General features: G+C 44.9%; 2 protein-coding genes across 2 annotated transcripts in view; both read right to left on the bottom strand.

The window, feature by feature from the left end:
- The window catches only part of LOC309568340 (sialic acid-binding Ig-like lectin 14), a gene marked incomplete at both ends in the record, with an annotated part of 28,303 nt that extends 18,510 nt beyond the window's left edge, over window positions 1–9,793 (bottom strand). Inside the window, 3 exons of the mRNA XM_082274003.1 lie at window positions 4,331–4,630; window positions 9,236–9,604; window positions 9,757–9,793. Coding sequence (XP_082130129.1) covers window positions 4,331–4,630; window positions 9,236–9,604; window positions 9,757–9,793 — 706 coding nt within the window. The remainder of the gene's footprint in view (window positions 1–4,330; window positions 4,631–9,235; window positions 9,605–9,756) is intronic.
- LOC309568338 (uncharacterized protein) overlaps window positions 1–21,684 on the bottom strand; it is a gene marked incomplete at its 5' end in the record, with an annotated part of 103,216 nt that overhangs the window by 39,344 nt on the left and 42,188 nt on the right. The window lies entirely within an intron of this gene.

The raw sequence follows: 21,684 nt of genomic DNA, 5'->3' as shown, positions 1-21,684 counted from the left end.
GCTGTGTAATATGCAGGGGGGGCTGAGTAATGTAAAGGGGTCCAGAGATACGGGGCTGTGTCATGTAAAGGGATCCAGAAGTGCAGGGGGCTGTGTTATGTAAAGGGGCCAGAGGTGCGGGGGCTCTAATGTAAAGGGGTCCAGAGGTGCTCTGGCTGTGTAATGTAAATGGGGCCAGAGGTGTGGGGCTGTGTAATGTAAAGGGGGCTAGAGGTGCGGGGGCTGTGTTTTTTAAAGGGGTCCGGAGGTGCAGAGGGCTATGAAATGTAAAGGGGGCCAAAGGTGCAGGGGGCTGTGTAATGTAAAGGGGCCAGAGGCACGGGGGCTGTGTAATGTAAAGGGGGCCGGAGGTGCCGGGCTGTGTAATGATATCTTCACTAGTAGCAGGTGAATGCGGCCCTCCATGCATTCACATACATTGAATCCAGTCCTTAAGTGGAAAAATGTTGCTGACCCCTGCTTTAAAGCAGTTGTAAACCGCTGCACTTTTTTTTTTTACTTACCTGCAAGGCAAAGACATAACATACTAGCACATTATGTTAAAGTTACCTGAAAACGAAGCGTTCCAGTGATGCAATGCCATCGCTGCAGGTAGCGTCCATCTCTACCCGGTCTTCCTTCTGGGTTCGCAGCTCCGGATCTGTGACTGGCCATGTGCCAATGACATAACTGGCTGCTAGCTCAGTAATTATCTCCTAAACGCGGTGCATGTTTAGGAGATATTTACACAACTTGTAGGTAAGCCTTAATATAGGCTTATCAATATATAGCACCCTACAAGGTAGGTGCTAGGCAAAGTATAGTGGGCCTTGGTTGCCTAACAGCAGGGCCATGTTTTCAGCTGGGCTGTCATGTCTCTCAGGTGTTGCTATTGAGACTGGGGGGTCTCCCCTCTGGCTCCATGAGAAGGGTTCTCATTGGGCAGTGGAGGAAGCCCAATCAATGGCACATTCAGGATTGTATCTACCCCAGAAAGGCAGATTCTGCTGCACAGGATTCTGGGAGTGGGTATAAGTTTGAGGGGGACGCATGACGCAGCGTCTTTGGAGGGAAGCAGAGTGCCAGGAGGGAGAGTACGGCTGTCTCTCCTCCTGTCAGAAGGATCGGGTGTCCCAGGCGGCTTGCCTGAGGGGACAGAGAGAGAGCTGAGCTGCAGAGAGGATCTGGGGTGCCGAGGACCAGCGGAGTTGAGGGGGTCCAGTTCCAGGAAAGCATTCCCAGTTTGTGAGTACTGTAACTGCCCTTGGGGGTCTGCCCAGCTGAGAGGGGACCACTTCGGTGAAGGTCCAAGGGATCCAGGAGCTAGCTAGCAGTAAAGGGGGTGGCAGTGTTGACCCTGAAGTACAGAGAAAGGGGGTGCCAGTGTTGACCCTGAAGTACAGAGAGGGTGCCTAGTGAGAGGACTCTGAAGTGTAGAGAGGGTGCCTAGTGAGAGGACCCTGAAGTTCAGAGGGGGTGCCTAGTGAGAGGACCCTGAAGTTCAGAGGGGGTGCCTAGTGAGAGGACCCTGAGGTGTAAAGGGGGCTCCAGCAGTTGTGCCCTGAAGAGTTAATGTGTACAGCGTGCAGTGTGCAGTGTTGAGAGTTGCAGCAGCACAAGCAGTTACAAGGAGCTACCTCAGTCAGTGAAGGGCTGGGGGAAGCTGTTACAGAATTTTTGAGCTAACGCAGTGTCATGAGTCAAGTCTCTCTACAGTCCAGGACCTTTTGAGTTAACCAGAGTGTTAAAAGTCAAGTTCTAGCACAGTTCAGCAAAACAGTATTTTTCAAGCGCCAGGAAGTGTTGGTCGGCATTCAGCTGGCGTCAAGACAGCGCTAACAGGCATTTTTCTGCAAAGTGTCCCAGTGGTACCTAGTTGAGCCAGAGGAGTATCCCACTCATTCCCTTCTCCCATCCCCATTATCAAATAAACAAAAAATAACCAAAGATACCAGAATGGTCATTGTCTCCAATATCACACTTGGGTATTGAGCTTAAAGTGGAGTTCCGGGCACAAAAACCATTTTTCAACAAACATACCCCCGGGACAGTCAGGGCTAGTACATTCCACAATGGCTAGCCTCTGATCTGTCCCGGTTCGCACTTACCTACAAGAAGAAATACTCACTTATAAAATTTCTTCTCCAGCGTTGCCATCTCTGTTGTGGGCAGCTGAAGCCGGCGCGATCCTCTTCTGCGTCCTCTTCCGCGTCTTCTTCTCCCAGAATGCGCCTGCACCGGCCCCTCTCGTCACTTCCGGTGCGGCGCCACATTCCTCCACAGCTTCTGGGCATGCCCAGAAGCTGTTTAGCAGGGAATGCGGCTTCGCCCCGGTAGTGATGAGCGGGGCCGGTGCCGTCGCATTGATTCCTGGGAGCGATGACATTCAGCTCCCAGGAATCATCGCAAGACAGGAAGTGACGGCGGAGCCGCGGCTCAGAGTGAGGAAGTACACTGAGGTGAGTATTTTCAATCTACAATTACAAGGTGAGTGAAAAAAAAAATGCCTAACTATCCAATTCCTTTTCAGGTTAAGGAGACCAAGCGGATGGGCACAAAAAAAAAGGTAGATTTTGTGCCCGGAACTCCGCTTTAAATGGGCTGAAGGTGTCACTGGTAACCATGGCAGACCCACATCAGGCCCAATGCCTGGAAATCCTGCTACAAATAGATACAACTTAAAGCATAACTCAACTTTTGTTAAGAAAAAAACATTCCCCTCTGGGTGATTTCTGTACATTAAAAGGATTTTAACAAACTTTATAGCCGATTCCTACCTTTTGTTATTAAGAAGAAATCATTGTTTGTTCCTCTGTGCTGAGTGAGTCTAATGGGAGTGGTTTCATAATTATCTATCAGCAGCTGCAGGGCTCTAATGAGGAAATCTGCTGGGTCTGCATCCCTTTAGACGTGTTACTATCAAGAGTATCTCACAAAAAATGACATTTTTGTTGCAGGGGATGCCAGAAATCTGACTGTAGCTTTCACGTAATTTAAAGCGTAACTCCACTTTTGTTGAGAAAAAAAACATTCCCCTCTGAGTGATCTCTGTACATTGCAAGGATTTTAACAAACTTTGCTGCAGATTCCTACCTTTTGCCTCAGTGCTGAGTGAGTCTATTGGGAGTGGTTTCCTAATTATCTATCAGCTGTGGCAGCTGCAGGGCTCTAATGAGGAAATCTGCTGGGCCCGCATCCCTGTAGACGTGTTCCTATTGGGAGTATCTCACCAAAAATGACATTTTTGTTGCAGGGGATGCCAGAAATCTGACTTGTATCTTAGTGCAGACTTCTGGGAAAATTGGTGAGCCAATCACACAAGCAGGAAATGATGTTTCTGGGGGTGTGGTCAGTATACATTCTGTGTACAGAACACCTCCAGGTTACCATATTGCATTGCATTTTCAGAAAATTACAACAGCTGTAGATTGAAAAGGAAAGGTCATTTTTGATAACATTCAATTACAATATGACTTGTGTTGCAATTCTATACGCTATATTGTTTTTTCTTTATTTGCTGATTTTTTTTCCCCACGAAGGTGGAGTTACCCTTTAGAGATGGAAGTTTACTTCCTCTTTAAAGTGGAGTTCCACCCTAATTTAATACTTACCTCCATCTTCTCGTTCCGGGTCACCTGAAAAAGAAATGGATAATCGCATATTTTTTTTTTTTTTTTACTTACCTCGTAGCGAAGAAAATATACTTACCTTACTTCCTTCTTCCTCCTTCCTCGGCCGCGGCCCCGTCGTCACTTCCTGGCTCTGCAATGATTCCTGGGAGCTGAACGTCATCACTCCCAGGAATCATTGCGCCTGCACCGGCCCCGACGTCAGTTCTGGGGCGCGCGCGTCATCCCCTTCTAAACAGCTTCTGGGCATGCCCAGAAGCTGTGGAGGGATGACGCGCGCGCACCGGAAGTGACGGCGGGGCCGGCGCAGGGCATCGTGGGACCGAAGAAGGCGGAAGAAGACACCGAAGGGGATCTCGCTGGCTTCAAGCTGCCCACATCTGAGATGGCAGCGCTGGACAAGACGTTTTCAAGGTAAGTATTTGTCCTAACAGGTAAGTGCAACCCGGGACAGATCAGAGGCTAGCCATTGTGGAATGCACTAGCCCTGACTGTCCCGGGGGTATTTAAAAAAAAAAAAAAAAATCCAGGGTGGAACTCCGCTTTAAGCTATTGTCTGACAACTATTGACAGAAGTTCTCACTACCCTGTTAGGAGAGGATACTCATTAAAATGGTAAATATCTAATTGTATCAATTTTTTTTAAATCTTTCTTCTAACAAAATGACCAATTGTTTCTGGATACTGACAGATTATGGCAAGATACATAAACATGAACTTACATTCAACATTTAAACTAATCTGCTTTTCGGTTGATATAGAACTTGCTTGGAAGTTCACAATACAAGTTAAGGATGAGTTGTGGTCTTGCTTGGATGGAGTGAATGTGATATTGGAGAAGTATGTCCTGTTACCATCTGTATAGTCGATTGTATAAGTAACACTCGTCCCCTGTACTCCTCCAATCCAACTTATCAGAGGAGCAGAGCCGTTGCATCTTCCGGGACTTTGGCAGGTCAATGTCACCTCCTTCCCAGCCAATAAATTCTTCATCGGAGTGATCACTGGTTTTTCTGTCAGTTCTTAAAAAAAAAAAGGAACTTATTAGGTGAAGGTAAAGCTCTACCATTACCCTTATGTATATATTTTTTCATTAATGACTTCACATTTTACTGCTCTTGTTTACAATCGGTATGATATTTTCCACCATAGATCCCTGATCACTTTGCCTACAAACAGAAGGAAGAAGCCAGTCTTTAAATCCCTTCTTCCCTGCTTAGTTTTTTTCTTGCTCTAATACACCCAGGAAGTGGGAAGGTCTATCAGTTCTGGACCAGAAGGATTTGCCCCCTTAATGACCAGGCCATTTTTTGCGATTCGGCACTGCGTTACTTTAATGGAAAATTGTGCGGTCATGGGACACCGCATTCATGATGTATTTTTTCCCCACAAATAGAGCTTTCTTTTGGTGGTATTTGATCACCTCCGCGATTTTTTATTTTTTGCGCTATAAAAAAAAAAAAGAGCGACAATTCTGAAAAAAAAAAAAACAATATTTTTCACATTCTGCTATATAACATTCCCCAAAAAACAAAATTTAAAAATCTAGATTTTTCATCCTTTTAGGCCAATTTGTATTCTACTACATATTTTTGGTAAAAAAAAAAAAAAATCGAAATAAGCGTATTTTGATTGGTTTGGGCAAAAGTTATTAAATCTACAAACTAGGGGAAAGATTTACGTAATTTTTATTGTTTTTTTTTTTACTAGTAATGGCGGCAATCTGCAGTTTTTAGCGGGACTCCCACATGGAAAAAAATATATATTTAATAAAAAAATTAATTTTTTCCCCCAAATATATTGAAAATATATTGAAAATATATTTGAAATGCTACAATTTTGGCCATATTCAATATATTTCTAAAAATTGTTCCCTAAATATATTGGAAATATATTTTTCTTCCATATGGGCGTTGACATTGCGGCGGACAGGCCGGACCCCTAACAGACATTTTTGACACTTTTTTGGGGGGGGGGGGGGCAGTGACATTACTACAGTAACCAGTGCTAAAAATATGCACTGTTACTGTAATAATGACACTGGCAGGGAAAGGGTTAACACTGTGGGTGATCAAGGGGTTAAATGTAAACCTAGGGTAGTGATTCTAACTGTATGGGGGTGGGGCTTGTGAAATGATCATAGAGACCTGTGATCCTATATAGAAGGATCACAGGCGCTCTGTGATCATTCCAGAGAGAAACACAGCTGACCGTCCTTCTCTCTCAGCGGGGAGCGATTGCGGGTGGCCGGCGGCAATCCCCACCACTGACCGCATGCATTGGCTTCCCTGCTGTCGAGTGGGGGCGGGAGCGCACTGTCGGTGGCGCGCGCTCGCCCCCTAGCACCAGGCACGCGACCAACGTAGAACTACGTCAGTTCACGCAGGAGGAGCTGCCTGATGCAGTAAAACTGCGGCGGGCGGTCCTTAAGTGGTTAATCAATGTTACTTTTGTTGTAGTAGGCTCAGGCTGTACATTAGGGATCTGAAAACTGTGGCCCTCCAGATTTTGCAGAACCACACGTCCCATGATGAATTGCAAGACTCTGACAGCCACAAGCATGACACCCAGAGGCAGAGGCATGATGGGAGATTTGCAACAGCTGGAGGGCCACAGTCTGCATATCCCTGCTGTACATCGTACAGAAATATAATTTCACAAGAGGTTCAGGGCATAACCCAGACATGTTATTTTGTAATGTTAAGGTGACACTAAATAATATCCTTATTTTTCAAAAATAACATCCACCTCTTAATGGCCCTGCAATCTGCCCTATGCACACTACAAATCCCATAGTCCATTGTCTATCTCAGGAGTGAAAAGGAGAGGGTGGCTATGCTCCTACATACAGGGCGATCATGGAGAACAAAAGTAGTCACCCTCTTAGTCCCCATTCACACTAGCGCGACTTGTCAGGCGAATCATTTTCCGACTGCCTACCACATATTTACTGCGGCAGGTCGGCCCTATTGTGAGAAATCACGTACTTGTACGATATTTTGTGCAATAGCCACAAAGTGGCGTGCATGCACTGCCGGAGGCACGATCGCACACTGATTGGACACAGGGGATGCCAATCAGAGGGTCCGGAAGACCTGATGTCCACCGGCCACTCGCAATCGTTCCCGGGAGAGGCAGAATGGCGATCTGCTTATGTAAACAATGCAGATAATTGTTCTTACAGGGAAGGAGATAGAGATGTTGTGTTCTTGCTAAGCAGGAAGACCAATCTCTGTCTTTATCCAGTCAGAGCAACCCCCACACAGTTAGCAAGCACTCCCAAGGGACACATTTAACCCTTTGATTTCCCCTGATGTTAACCCCTTCCCTGTCTGTGTCATTAGTACAGTAATAGTGCATATTTTTAGCACTGATCACTGAAATAATGTCCCCAAAAAAGTGTCAAAAGCGTCAGTTAGATGTCCGACTTGTCTGCCGCAGTGTCGAATTCCCACTGAAAATCGCTGATTATCGCCATTACTAGTAAAAAAAAAAAAATAAATAAAATTTCTATAAAAATATCCCATCGTTTGTAGGCACTATAACTTTTGCGCAAACTAATCAATATACGCTTATTGGGAGTTAGTCTCAGTTCACACTTGTGCGATGCGGGAAGGCTGCGAATTCGCAGCCTGTTCCCGCACCGCACCCGCACATCTGGCAGTTCACACTGCCACATGCGATACGCAGGGGGTGTCAATTAAATGTTAACGATGCCCCTAGTTTGATCGCATATCGCAGTGCGATCTGACAGTTCGCACAGGATCGGATCGCATAAGTGTGAACCACTGTGCGATCCGATCCTGATGCGGCTGAAAAAAAGGGTCATGTGTGAGTTTGGTGCGGATACAGTGCAAATTCAGCCATACAAAGTGTATGGCTGAATTCGCATCCGCACATGAGATTGCATGTAATGAAGGAGCAGTGCGCTCCGAATTACATGCGATCGCCGCACTTGCAATAATGTGAACCGGCCCTCAGTGTGAAGCTATCCCCAGGTCACCTAACAGGTACCTAAATATGCAGAGATCGGTGGGTTTCTGGTGAGGTGAAGAGGCTCTCTAGAAACCACAGAGAGAAAACAATAGAGCAGGCAAATTACCCTCTTCCTGACCACCCATCGTATTATTACTGCGGCAGGGCGGCTCAGCTGCGCAAAATCATGTAGTACTACATGATTTCGTGCACGAGGTCTCGGCGATCTCTCCCTTCCCCCACACAGTCAGCAAGCATATTTAAGCACACATTAACCCCTTTGATCAACCCCCCGTGTTAACCCCTTCCCTGCCAGTGTCATTTATACAGTAACAGTGCATATTATTTAGCACTGATTACTGCATTAATGTCACTGGTCCCCCAAAAAAGTGTCAGAAATGTCAGTCAGGAGCCCGATCTGTTTGCCGCAATGTCGCAGTCCCGCTAAAAAACGCTGATCGCCGCCATTACTAATAAAAACAAAAAAATAAATAAAAATTCCAAAAATCTATCCTGTAGTTTGTAAATGTTATAACTTTTGTGCAAACCAAATAAAATAAGATTTTTGGGATTTTTTTTTTTTAACAAAAATATGTAGCAGAATACAAATTGGACTAAACAATAAAAATTCGATTTTTTACATTTTTTATTGGGAATGTTTTATAGCAGAAAGTAAAAAAATATTGTGTTTTTTTTCAAAATGATTGCTCTTTTTTGTTTATAGCGCAAAATCTAAAAATCGCAGAGGGGATTAAATACCACCAAAAGAAAGCTCTATTTGTGGGGAAATTGTATTTGGGTACAGCGTCGCATGAGCGCACAAGTTTTCATTAAAATAACGCAGTGCCGAATCGCAAAAAATGGCCTGGTCATTAAGGGGGTAAAACCTTCCGGAGCTGAAGTGGTTAAAAAGGAAAGGAAAAAGCAAAAAAAAAAAAATAGATTTTGATAATTCCTTTGCTTGCTTATAATAACTCATCATTAACAACCACGTCATGTAATTCAAACTGTTTATCAATATCAACTGAAGATCATTTATAGATATAAAGAAGTCAAAATTTGGTACATTTCTTGTAAAAAAAAAAAAAAAAATCCCCAGAGAGATGCGGGGATCTGTAATAAAATTGGCTTAAATCTTTTTTTAGCCTTCTCCTCGGCTGTGGAAGTGCATGGTTGCCCATGGAACATCTCTATAAGATTTCCTCATTTAGGCTCCGTTCACATGTAGGCGTTTTGGGGCGTTTTTGGGGCGTTTTTCTGCTCTAGGATCAGCTCTCAAAACGCCCAACAAGACAAATCCTATTCATTTCAATGGCCCCTGTTCACATCTGAGCGTTTTGAAGCTGTATACAAAACGCCCAACGCTCAAAAAAAGTACATGAGCTTCTTTTTGGGCAGATTACAGGCGTTTTCCATTGATCTCTATTGAATCTAAAAACGCCTGCACAAAAATCGCGGTAAAAATCGCGGTAAAATCGCGGTAAAAATCGCCGCAAAAATCGCGGTAAAATCGCGGTAAAAAACGCGCGAAAAACGCTACGCTCAGGTGTGAATGTAGCCTAAGGGAGCTTTAGCAAATCCAAATAGAAAATTAAAAAATTCAGGCTCATTGTTTTTGATAATAATGTTTTGATTGTAATAGCTGAACTCACCAGTAACAGTTAATTGGATCATGTAATGTAGATAGTTGTAGCTGTTTTTTACATCTTGAAGTCTAAATAAATAAGATTTATCACCATCAGTAGGCTGAACATCATTTATAGACATAGAGCAGTCCAACTTTGTCGCGTCTCCTGTAAAGAAGATCCGTCCTGGATTTTTTGGAGGATACATAGAAGGGTTTTGAGAAGAAACAACTTCTCCCCCTGCATCGCCCTTGTACCAGATTCCATAGGCTTCCGCTGATGGTCCTAACTGCACCGTAAATCTGCATGGAATGTACACACATAGTCCTCTCTGCACACTGACTCTGCGTTCTACAAGTACGGTGTATTTAGACGGGTCAAATCCACAGGTAGAATCTGAAAAAAGATTATACAATTCTGTTCAAGGAAAACTGTAGCTTTCACGTAATTTAAAGGGTAACTCCACTTTTGTTGAGAAAAAAACATTCCCCTTTGGGTAATCTCTGTACATTACAAGGATTTTAACAAACTTTGTTGCAGATTCCTACCTTTTGCCTCGGTGCTGAGTGAGTCTTTTGGGAGCATTTTCATAATTATCTCTCAGCTGTGGCAGCTGCAGGGCTCTAATGAGGAAAGCTGCTGGGCTTGCATCCCTTTAGACGTGTTCCTATTGGAAGTATCTCACCAAAAATGACATTTTTGTTGCAGGGGATGCCAGAAATCTGACTTGTATCTTAGTGCAGACTTCTGGGAAAATTGGTGAGCCAATCACAGAAGCAGGAAATTATGTGTACAGAACACCTCCAGGCGGCCATATTGCATTGCATTTTCAGAAAATTACAACAGCTGCAGATTGAAAAGGAAAGGTCATTTTTAATAACATTCAATTACAATATGATTTGTGTGGTAGTTGTATACGCTACATTGTTTTTTCTTTATTTGCTTATTTTTTTCCACACAAAAGTGGAGTTACCCTTTAACTTTTTAACCATTGCACTCTGTAGATAGGATGCAAAATGAATCATCTTATTACGCATAGAATTATGATTAAAGCTGACCTTGAACTAAAAAAAGCAAGGTCCACTTATTACATCAGGACCCACAACCCCATAATAAATTGGGGCAATAAAGGTATTGCAGGGAAAATATACTTACTCTACCTCTGGGTCTGTAGGGAATGACTTCCTTATCTTTCCAGCAAGATCCCCAGGAATGGTAAGCAGAAGCATTATGCTACAACCAGTGTGAGTGGTGCATACAAATTTGGGGGTGGGCGGCAAACCCCCCCAACCCACCCCCACACGGGAAAGCCGGCAGGCAAATCCACCACCACCCGGGACGGCCGGCCAGTCAGCTGGCAGGATAATCCACCTACCCCCGTCAGCCGTTAGGCAAATCCCCCTCTCCCCCTCCTCCCACGGAACGGACGGCCGGACAGCCAGCATTCTTACCTCCTTCTTCCTGAATGGCTGAGTGACTGTGATTCTCCTCTGGCCATGCGTCTCCTCCCTCTTCCTGGCCAATGGCCAGTAAAATCACTTCTCTTTTCAGACAATTGGGAAAGGGGCCTCAGGACCCGCTTCCTGATTGGCTGGGAGGAGAATCAGTGTGATAATAGCAAATATTCATTCGCTAGTGTCATACAACTGGGTGGGCTCTGCGCCCAGAGCCCACCCTTTTTGAAGCCTATTAGAGCCTCTGGCTCTAATCACATGATTCAAAAAAACAAAACCCCAATTTGAATCCATGCATCTGGCGCCCTGCATGTAGATTAGGGAGCTGAATGGATGGATGGGTGGGCGGCGCCCCTGTGCCCCCAATGGACGGGCCACCACTGGTTACAACAATTGGGATACTGGGGATACTTGGGATACTCCTCATGATCTTGCTGTAAGGCTAAGTTCACATGTAGGCGTTTTGGGGCGTTTTTCTGCTCTAGGATCAGCTCAAAAAATGCCCAACAAGACAAATCCTATTCATTTCAAAGGCCCCTTTTCACATCTGAGCGTTTTGATGTTTCAGCTTCTTTTTGGGCAGATTACAGGCGTTTTTATTTTTTTCCATTGGTCTCTTGTCAACCGAAAAATGCCTGCACAAAAACGCCTGTAAATCGCCTGAAAAAACGCCCATAAAAACGCCTGAAAAAACTCCTGTAAATAGCAACGCCAAGATGTGAACGTAGCTTAAGAATCATGTTGTCACCCTCTCCTAGGTGGCCCGAGCAGAACCTCAGGGTGAGGAGAGTATAGTTACTAACTTTTCCCCCTTAGATTGATTTCTTCTACTTTATCGCCACAATTTATTAAGGGAGGGGGTCCTTATGTATTAAGCAAACCTTGCTCAAATGAAGCTGAAAAAATAACAGATTTACTGGCAAGATCAATAGATAATACAACTATGTTGCAGGAGGAACTCTGAAAAACAAGGACTGCTGTGTTAATGCTACTGACAGACAACCTCCTATATGCCATTGTTTATTTTGGCCTCAGCTCAACTCTAAGCTCAACTCTGTATGAATAAAATGCTTGTTGTGCAGACGTGACAAATATCCATACAATCAGGCAAAAACTGCCAAACGTTCTTTATTATGTACAGCACATTTGTCAAAAACAAGGCTGAATCCAGTCCATCAGGCCATTTTGTGTGGCTCTCACACCTCTCCTGCAACTATGACCTCCCCTAGTCTCCACCCTCACGTTGTTTCAGAAATTGGCAGCAGATAGGAGAGCTCCTTCTCCAGATCCTGCACTTCTCCATGCACCCGCGAAGAGACTCGAATCTGCCCCCCCCTCCTCTCAGCAGTCAACAGCAAAGAGGAGGACAGAACACCTCCTACAGATCCTGTGCCTCTCTGTGCAGCCACAGCCTTCAGATGCTGCACTTTCTGTGTCCCAGCTCTGCCTCACAGCAGCACAAGGTAAGGGGGGTGCACTGTGATGTAATGGAGGGTGAGGAAGACAGAACACCTCCTACAGATTCTGCACCTCTCTGTGCAGCCACAGCACCCCCTCGTCTTTGTCTACCCTGATCTCAACATTCAACAAAGTCCAGCCCTCCTCTGGTCCTCCTCCAGATGCTGCACTTTCTGATTCCCAGCTCTACCCCAAAGCAGCAGAAGGTAAGGGGTGCACTGTGATGTAATGGAGGGTGAGGAAGACAGAACACCTCCTACAGATCCCGTGCCTCTCTGTGCAGCCACAGCACCCCTCGTCTTTGTCTACCCTGGCCTCAGCATTTAACAAAGTCCAGTCCTCCTCCAGACGCTGCACTTTCTGATTCCCAGCTCTGCCCCAAAGCCGCACAAGGTAAGGGGGTGCACTGTGATGTAATGGAGGGTGAGGAAGACAGAACACCTCCTACAGATCCCGTGCCTCTCTGTGCAGCCACAGCACCCCTTGTCTTTGTCTACCCTGGCCTCAGCATTTAACAAAGTCCAGTCCTCCTCCAGACGCTGCACTTTCTGATTCCCAGCTCTGCCCCAAAGCCGCACAAGGTAAGGGGGTGCACTGTGATGTAATAGAGGGTGAGGAAGACAGAACACCTCCTACAGACCCCGTGCCTCTCTGTGCAGCCACAGCACCCCTCGTCTTTGTCTACCCTGGTCTCAACATTCAACGAAGTCCAGCTCTCCCCTGGTCCTCCTAGAGACGCTGCACTTTCTAATTCCCAGCTCTGACCCACAGCAGCACAAGGTAAGGGGGGTGAACTGTGATGTAATGGAGGGTGGGAAACACTTGACTTCTGATGGTGGGAGGCTCTTGACATCTGATGTAAGGGGGGATTGGATGCTGTGGACAATTAGTCTTACAGATACATCCAGCCCTATAAGGCCAACCATAATGCTGATATGGCCCGTAATAAAATTGGGTTTGACACCCCTGATGTACAGCATTCTTTCTATAAGGAATCTAGTGGTCATAATGATTTTTTTTTTTCCTGATTGAGGTATTTCTGGGGGAAAAAAGACATTATTATTATAGGAGCAGCACATAAAAGGGAATGGACAGAAATGTTTACCGTGAACTTTTGAATATTTGCCTCAGACTGCCAATGAATATTTTATACATAGACTCCTAGGTGTACACAGGGGCGGACTGAGAACCCTCAGGGCCCCCGGGCAAAATAAATCAAGGGCCCCTTCCAGGCCCCACCCTTGCCCCGCCTCCAGACACACCCTTGCCCGCCTCCAGACACACCCTACACAAGGAACAAAAGTGCAATAATTTATAAACAAGTGCAATATAAATTAGGAATGCAAAAACCAAACTATGCAAAATAAATCACAAACCAAGACCAGTGCATTACAAAATCATAAATAAACAAAAGCAGAGCATTACAATGATAAATTGCCAGGTCTAGGTGGGGTAGGGATGCCACCTCATCCCTTTAATCCAGGACACATGAAGTACACAGGTTCTGAGGCTGATATAATGCATATAAGGGCTCTTTCACACAGTCCGCCTCCGTCGGCGGACTCTGTGCTGCTCAGCGGGGGATCGATCCGCCAATCCCCGCTGAGCAGGCAGGTGACAGCTCCCTCTCCACTCTGTGTGCAGAGAGGGAGGTGTCAGAGCCCCGCTGCTCTCTATGGGGAAATCAGACAGAAAATGTCATGTCCTCCTTCATACATCTATGAAGGAGGACATGACATTTTATTAGGACCGAAAACAGCTAGGTATTAAAAAACACGTTGCAACAATTTACACACACTAATGCACACACCTTTTCTACTTATTTTGCAGACTATGCTGGTCTCTGTGGTATGCTAGGCTTTGTGGTGCGGTTTCTGTGGTGTGCTGGGCTCTGTGGTGCCGGTCTCTTTGGTGCCGGTCTCTGTGGTATGGGCTCTGTGGTATGCTGGGCTCTGTGGTATGCTGGGCTCTGTGGTGTGCTGGGCTCTGTGGTGCCGGTCTCTTTGGTGCCGGTCCCTGTGGTATGGGCTCTGTGGTGTGCTGGGCTCTGTGGTATGCTGGGCTCTGTGGTATGCTGGGCTCTGTGGTGTGCTGGGTTCTGTGGTGCCGGTCTCTTTGGTGCCGGTCTCTGTGGTATGCTGGGCTCTGTGGTGCTGTGCTCTGTGGTATGCTGGGCTCTGTGGTATGCTGGGCTCTGTGGTATGCTGGGCTCTGTGGTGCCGGTCTCTGTGGTATCTGTGATGCTGGGCTCTGTGGTATCTGTGATGCTGGTCTCTTTGGTGCCGGTCTCTGTGGCATGCTGGGCTCTGTGGTGCCGGTCTCTGTGGTATGCTGGGTTCTGTGGTGCCGGTCTCTGTGGTATGCTGGGTTCTGTGGTGCTGGTCCCTGGTATGCTGGGCTCTGTGGCATGCTGGGCTCTGTGGTGCCGGTCTCTGTGGTATGCTGGGCTCTGTGGTGCCGGTCTCTGTGGTATGCTGGGTTCTGTGGTGCCGGTCTCTGTGGTATGCTGGGTTCTGTGGTGCCGGTCTCTGTGGTATCTGTGATGCTGGGCTCTGTGGTATCTGTGATGCTGGTCTCTTTGGTGCCGGTCTCTGTGGCATGCTGGGCTCTGTGGTGCCGGTCTCTGTGGTATGCTGGGCTCTGTGTTGCCGATCTCTGTGGTATGCTGGGTTCTGTGGTGCCGGTCCCTGGTATGCTGGGCTCTGTGGTATGCTGGGCTCTGTGGATATCCCCGCAGGGCTGAGGGCGGCAGTGTCAAAGCTCAGCTGTCAAGACTGAGAATGGAGCCGCTGTTTCCCACATAGTCCCGGCTCACAGGCAGAATGATATCAAATGCACTTTGCTCCTCCCACGGAAGCAACGCTGGCCGCCGGGCCCCTCCCCTCCTCCCATTTCAATAGCACTGGCCGCCGCGCCGAGCCCCTCCCCTCCTTCCAGTTCTATAGCAACAGCCGCCGGGCCCCTCCCCTCCTCCCATTTCACTATCACTGGTCGCCGCGCCGAGCCCCTCCTCCCAGTTCTATAGGGACAGCCACCGGGTGCCTTCCCTTCGACCCACCTCTATATCGCTGGTCGCGGGGCCCCGATGCCCGATGTTGTCTCTGAGACAACATCGGGTGAATTAATGCTGTACTGGGCAGGTCCCCTTCTCACCCGGGCCCCCCTTCCCAGCCGGGCCCTCGGACCACATCCGAAGTGCCCGACCGCTCAGTCCGCCCCTGGGTGTACAGCATTATGAGAAACACCAACAATTGATTCTGCACCGTAGATCCTTTTTTAAGCAAGCTGTTCTGCAGTAAAAAATAGCAAACAACTATAACATGTTTAACCACTTTAAGACCGGAAAGGATTTGCCCCCTTCCTGACCAGGCCCAATTTTGCGATTTGGCACTAAGTTAATTTAACGGACAATTGCACGGTTGTGCGACGCTGTACCCAAATAAAATTGATGTCCTTTTTTTCCCACAAATAGAGCTTTCTTTTGGTGGTATTTGATCACCTCTGCGATTTTTATTTTTTGCGCTTTTAACAAAAAAAGATCGACAATTCTGAAAAGAAAAAAATATATATATTTTTCACATTCTGCTATAGGACATTCCTATAAAAAAAAAAAAAAATGTTAACATTTTAGGCCAATTTGTTTTCTGCTACATATTTTTGGTAAAAAAAAAAAAAAATTGCAATAAGCATATTTTGATTGGTTTGCGCAAAAGTTATCGCGTCTTCTAACTACGCAAAAGATTTATGTAAATTTTATTGGTTTTTTTTTACTAGTAATAGCGGCGATCTGCGATTTACTTTTATAATAAAAAAGATTAAAAAAAAAAATACTTTGTGGTGGCTACACAAAATATTGACACTTTGGGCCCAATTTTCGACATTTTGACGTAGGGGTGTACTCACTTTTTGTTGCCAGCGGTTTAGACATTAATGGCTGTGTGTTGAGTTATTTTGAGGGGACAGCAAATTTACACTGTTAGAGTCGGTTCACACTAATCCGACTCAAAGTCGCCCCGACTTCGGGCAACTAATGAAGTCGCCCGTGCAGCGCGGCTTGCAACGGCTTCTCATAATAGAAGTCAATGCAAGTCACTCCAACTTTGCCTAAAAATAGTGCAGGAACCTTTTTCTAAGTCGGAGCGACTTGAGTCGCTTTGATTAGAACGGTTCCATTGTACAGCATTGGAAGCTACTTGCCAGGCGACCAAGTCACCTGACAAGTCGGATTAGTGTGAACCGGCTCTTATACAAGCTGTACACTCACTACTTTACATTGTAGCAAAGTGTCATTTCTTCAGTGTTGTCACATTAAAAGATATAATAAAATATTTACAAAAATCATAGTTGCCAACATTTAAAAAAAATTTCCAGGGACACTTTGCAGCACAGCTATCAATTACCACACCCACTTCCCTGAAGCCCCACCCACTCTGCATAATTAATCTCGCCTACCTATCAGATTATAGAGTTTACTCAATATATAGAGAATTATAGGAAATAAAAAAGGGAATTTCAAACTTAAGGCCACAGTAGCAGAGTTGGAATAATTCTCCCATTCAGCTCCACTACTTCTGCGTAACATTTATGGGCAGCCCGATTAACAGGCGCTTCCAGGGACAATATAAATTACCTGGGACAGGCTCCTATTTCCAGGGACTGTCCCAGGAAAAAAGGGACAGTTGGCAAGTATGAAAAATGTGAGGGGTGTACTCACTTTTGTGCAGAGTTGTATAAAGTACTCAAAACCCATACTTGAGTAAAAGTACAAGTGCTCGATCAAAAGGTGACTTGAGTAGAAGTGGAAGTGCTCGATCAAAAGGTGACTTGAGTAGAAGTGGAAGTGCTCGATCAAAAGGTGACTTGAGTAGAAGTGGAAGTGCTCGATCAAAAGGTGACTTGAGTAGAAGTGGAAGTGCTCGACCAAAAAGTGACTTGAGTAGAAGTACTAAAGTATTCAACATTTTTTGTACTTAAGTATTGCAAGTAGTTTTTTTAAAAATTTTGCTACTCAAGTACTGAAAGTAAAAGTACAAGTACTGTGTTATGTAGTTATTAAAGAAAGAAGTCAAAAGTTTGAACATCATATTGTTTTTTATTATTTCAAATGCAGCTTTTATTTATACATACAGTAGCATTTATTTTTGTATGCGCTGATAATACACATGTTTTGAGCTTCATGAAACCTGCCATCTACTGTTCTGGCGGTGGTAATTTTTATAATTGTAACGAGTAACTATGCAGCACAAAAACAAAAATATCGGAGTAGAAGTATTGAAATCATTGAAAAAATGTAGTGAAGTAAAAGTGGAAGTAGGAGAAAAAAATTCTACTCTAGGAAAGTACAGATACCGCCTTTCGGTATTTAAGTACAGTAGTGAAGTAGTTCTACTTAGTTACTATACATCTCTGCTTTTGTGAGATACTGTACATTTAATATAAATAAGACTGCTTGAAAACTCACCAAGTAAAAATGAGACGAAGAGAACCAACAGGAAGTTGTCCATATTACTAATTTCATCAGGATGTTTCCTGTAATACAATTTTAGAGAAGTTTATTCAGCCTGCAAAGAGTAAAAGAATATGAATTTTGATGGTATATATACACACAGGTAGACCTGTATTTTTCTTTTTTCTAACTTGAAATTGTTAGTTCCCCAATTTTAACACTATTTCATAATTCTAATTAAATCCAATTTTAAAAATGTGCATTTTTGATCCTCCCATACCTTTAGGCCATTTGTACACTGAGTGCAAGGGCATTTTTAGAGCTGCTTTTAGGCGTTTCGGGAGTTTTTTTTTTTTTTTTGCAGCTTAAAAAACGCCCCTCCATGTTATTCTATGGCCTCATGCACATACAGACTTTTAGAAGCCGCAAGTGCCATAAGCATTTTTAAGTTAAACAAAAACCCAGGGCCATTGCATTCTGGAGCAGCAGCATTAAGCTTGACGCTGCTAAAGGCTGCTAAAGGCTACATACAGCGTTAGGCCACGTCAGACGTTTTTAAGCTGTAGTAGTTGGATTTGAGGTTGGAAAATAGAAAAAGAAAGAAAAGGCTGCTAAATGTGGCTAAAACGTGGATTAAAGCCAATACAAAACGCTTCTAAAAGCGCGTTTTTACAGCTGCTTCCTGGCGTCAGAACTGGCTTTGCAGCTTGTTTTTTCAAAAGCCCCGTGTGCATGAAGCCTTAAAGCTGCTAATAGTTTTTACAGGTCCGTCCTGCCCCCTTCTCGAGTATGTACCATCTGTTAGGTTAGGCGCCCCCTAGTGGTACAGAAGCGAGTGCCTCACCCCAGTACACACCCCATATATAAAGCACAGCATAGGACGAGCGTGTTTATTCTATCATCACATGTGCCACACATGAGGTATTGTTGCAAATGTTGGAGAGAGAACAATAATACTAGGGTCATAATTCATGGCTAACTCTAAACTGATAACCTGTGATGGCTTTAAAAACATCGCCAGTGGAGGATTTTGGGTAGCAACGTTTTTTTGGGGGATTTCACAGGAGGTTAGAGGAAGATTGCTTTAGGGAGTTTGGGAGACTATTTGTCCAGCTTTCCCAGGCCCTCTTATGTGTAAGTCACCCTGTGTCTATTAGGGGCACAGGGTGACCAAGAACCCCAGTTGGGTCTGCACTAGTCAGACTCGCTGTACAGCCACACCGGACTCAGCATTTGGTGTTACCCCGGTTATCCTGGGTTCTATGTGTGGTTTGTGTTTAAAGAGTGAGGGGCTCTTTCACTTGGGAAAATAATATTTCTGAACAGTGTCCCCCAGGAAATATATGAAGATAAACAATTTGACTTTTCAGATTGCCAGAATATTGCAGGAGTGTCTCATAGACCCTTGCTAGATAGTGAGGTGGGGGTGGGGTTTGTTATTGTTAAGTACCCGTATTCCATTGTTCTATTGTTTCTGTCTGCCTTAAGATCAACCTATTATGGGATGTATATGTGTATGTGGATTGACTGCTAAGGGGGAGGGGGCATTGTCCCACAGCATATATCTCTTTTTTTTTGCATGTGTTTGAAAAAACAGTTTATTTTCTGGTTTCCTCCAAAACTTGTACTGTAGAGTTCTTGGGGTAACTATAGCCAGATCCTTGGGTCTCGTGTTTTAGAGCTTAGGAAGCAGCTTCTTGGTGGAGATACCCAACCGGGGGTGTCCGGATTCCGTTACAGTTTGATACATCAATTATTTTTTGGGTAAAGCGTCGCATGACTGCGCAATTGTCCGTTAAAGTAACGCAATGCCAAATCGCAAAAAATGGCCTGGTCATTAAGGGGGCAAATCCTTCGGGTCCAGAACTGGTTAAATAAACCCTCTTTGCTTTTACTAGATGTTACACAATGAGCTTCTTTTCCCATTGCTATGTGGAACTATCTGGACTAAAACTGTCCTGGATGAGCTTGTGAGGTGCTTCCCAAAGACGATTGGAGAAGGGAAGCCTAGCCCAAAACTAAAGTGAGAGGTGAAGCTTGCTAAGGCCGTTAATGACCTTGATAGGTCTGAGATTCTGGTATGAGGCTATGTGTGTTTGAACTGGAAGGGGAGCACTGGGTGCTAATTCACTAAAGTTGGAATAAGAGCCACCTGGCACTGTTTGGATCATTACCTAATGGACCTTTTTTGTATTCTATTTTTATGTGATTTAACACTTTTTCTCATTTTGTGCACTATATTTTTGCATTCACACTGCATGATTATATTTGATTTGTGGCGTTTGAATAAATGTTATGTAGCACTGCCCCCTTTAGGACTGCTGGATTCCACTCCTTCGGGTCCCCCTTGGTTACCATTAGCAATTTCAGCATGCACAGATTAACACTTTACTTCTTGGCTCAGTCAATGATCAGTCCAAGGGTTTTTAGTCATTTTTGATGTTTTATTTAAATTAGGGATGGGAGAAGGGAATAGTGGGATACTCTAAATTACTTATTCACAATGCGGAGGACTCCTACCTCTGATGATGCAGCCAGGCTGCTGTTTCACCCTGCCACTAGGTGAATTTGGATTACGTCCCTATCCAGATGACTTGATGGACCAGATTATCTTCAGGATACTTTCCTAGTATCCCCTTTGACTTGACACACTGACACCCGTCCTCTGACTATCCTACACTGGGGTGGCCCCCCTTAGGTCAGGCCCCTAGACATGATCCGCTGTACTCACAATAGTGTTTTTTGAGGGTCTCCAGTGTCTCTCCCCCCTTTAGTCAATTCTCCTGGACCTCTGGGTTCAGTTCCGTTCCTTTGATCCCCAGGCCAACTGCCTACAACCACGTGCCACCACTACAGAGGAGGAGACAGCCGCCAACCTCCCTCTCTTCGGGACTCTGCTCACCAGCCAAAGACCCCGCAGCACGTGTGGCTTTTATACAGTATCCCAGAATGCACCGAAACAGCCAATCTCAATCACCAGGACTCTATCCAAGCCTTTGCATCCATTGGTCAGGTTTCCTCCCACTGTCCAACATGCCTCCCTATTGGACCATTGTGAAACACTCTCTAGACAGAATGAATCGCATACTGAGCACACTGAGAAGACCTCACTAACAGATCCTGCTCTCTGGAAGGCAGAAAGCAATATAGATTTCCCTGCTGCTCCTCTGGTAAGCAGACAGAGCTCAAAACTATACTCTCTAACTAGCACCTACCTTGGAGGGTGCTACAGCTATAATTATTGGCTTATACATCATTTATACACGTTTAAGTTGAGTATTATACACATATGGCAGTACAACACTGTTCAATTTCTATAATATTTTGTTTGTTTGCACTAAAATAAATTTTTAACTAAAAATATGTGTTTGATAAATAGCTGCACAAATACTGTGCGACATGAAAAATTGCATCTACCACCATTTTATTTTCCAGGGTCTCTGCTATCAGAAAATATTTACTTTTTTGGGAGGGGGGGTTCTAGCAAAAATTGCACATTTTAGAAAGTATTTACTGCAGCAGTGTGGCTCTCCCCAATCAAACCGACCAAGGGCTTTGTTGGTCGTGGGAAGGGAGCTAGGGGGCAGTGGGGAAGCTGATACACAGGTCAGGTGGCCCCGATTGCCGCCTGATACCCACGATCGCTCCCCGCTGAGAGAGAAGAACGGTCGGCTGTTGTAAACACAGTTGATCGTCCTTCTCCCTGAAATGATCACAGAATACCTGTGATCCTTCTATATAGCATCACAGGTCTCTATGATCATTTCACAAGCTACGCCCCCCCACAGTTAGAATCACTCCCCTAGGCTCACATTTAACCCATTGATCACCCACAATGTTAACCCCTTCCCTGCCAGTGTCATTATTACAGTAACAGTGCATATTTTTAGCACTGATTACTGTAGTAATGTCACTGGTACCCCCAAAAATGTCAAAAATGTCAGTTAAGGGTCTGATCTGTCCGCCGCAATGTTGCAGTCCGACTAAAAATTGCAGATCGCCACCATTACTAGTAAAAAAAAAAACAATAAAAAATGACATAAATCTTTGCCGTAGTTAGTAGACGCGATAAATTTTGCGCAAACCAAACAAAATACGCTTTTCGCGATTTTTTTTTA

This window comes from Pelophylax lessonae (assembly GCF_965119305.1).
Source record: "Pelophylax lessonae genome assembly, chromosome: 12".
Lineage (NCBI taxonomy): Eukaryota > Metazoa > Chordata > Amphibia > Anura > Ranidae > Pelophylax > Pelophylax lessonae.
This window is presented reverse-complemented; position numbering and strand designations above follow the sequence as displayed.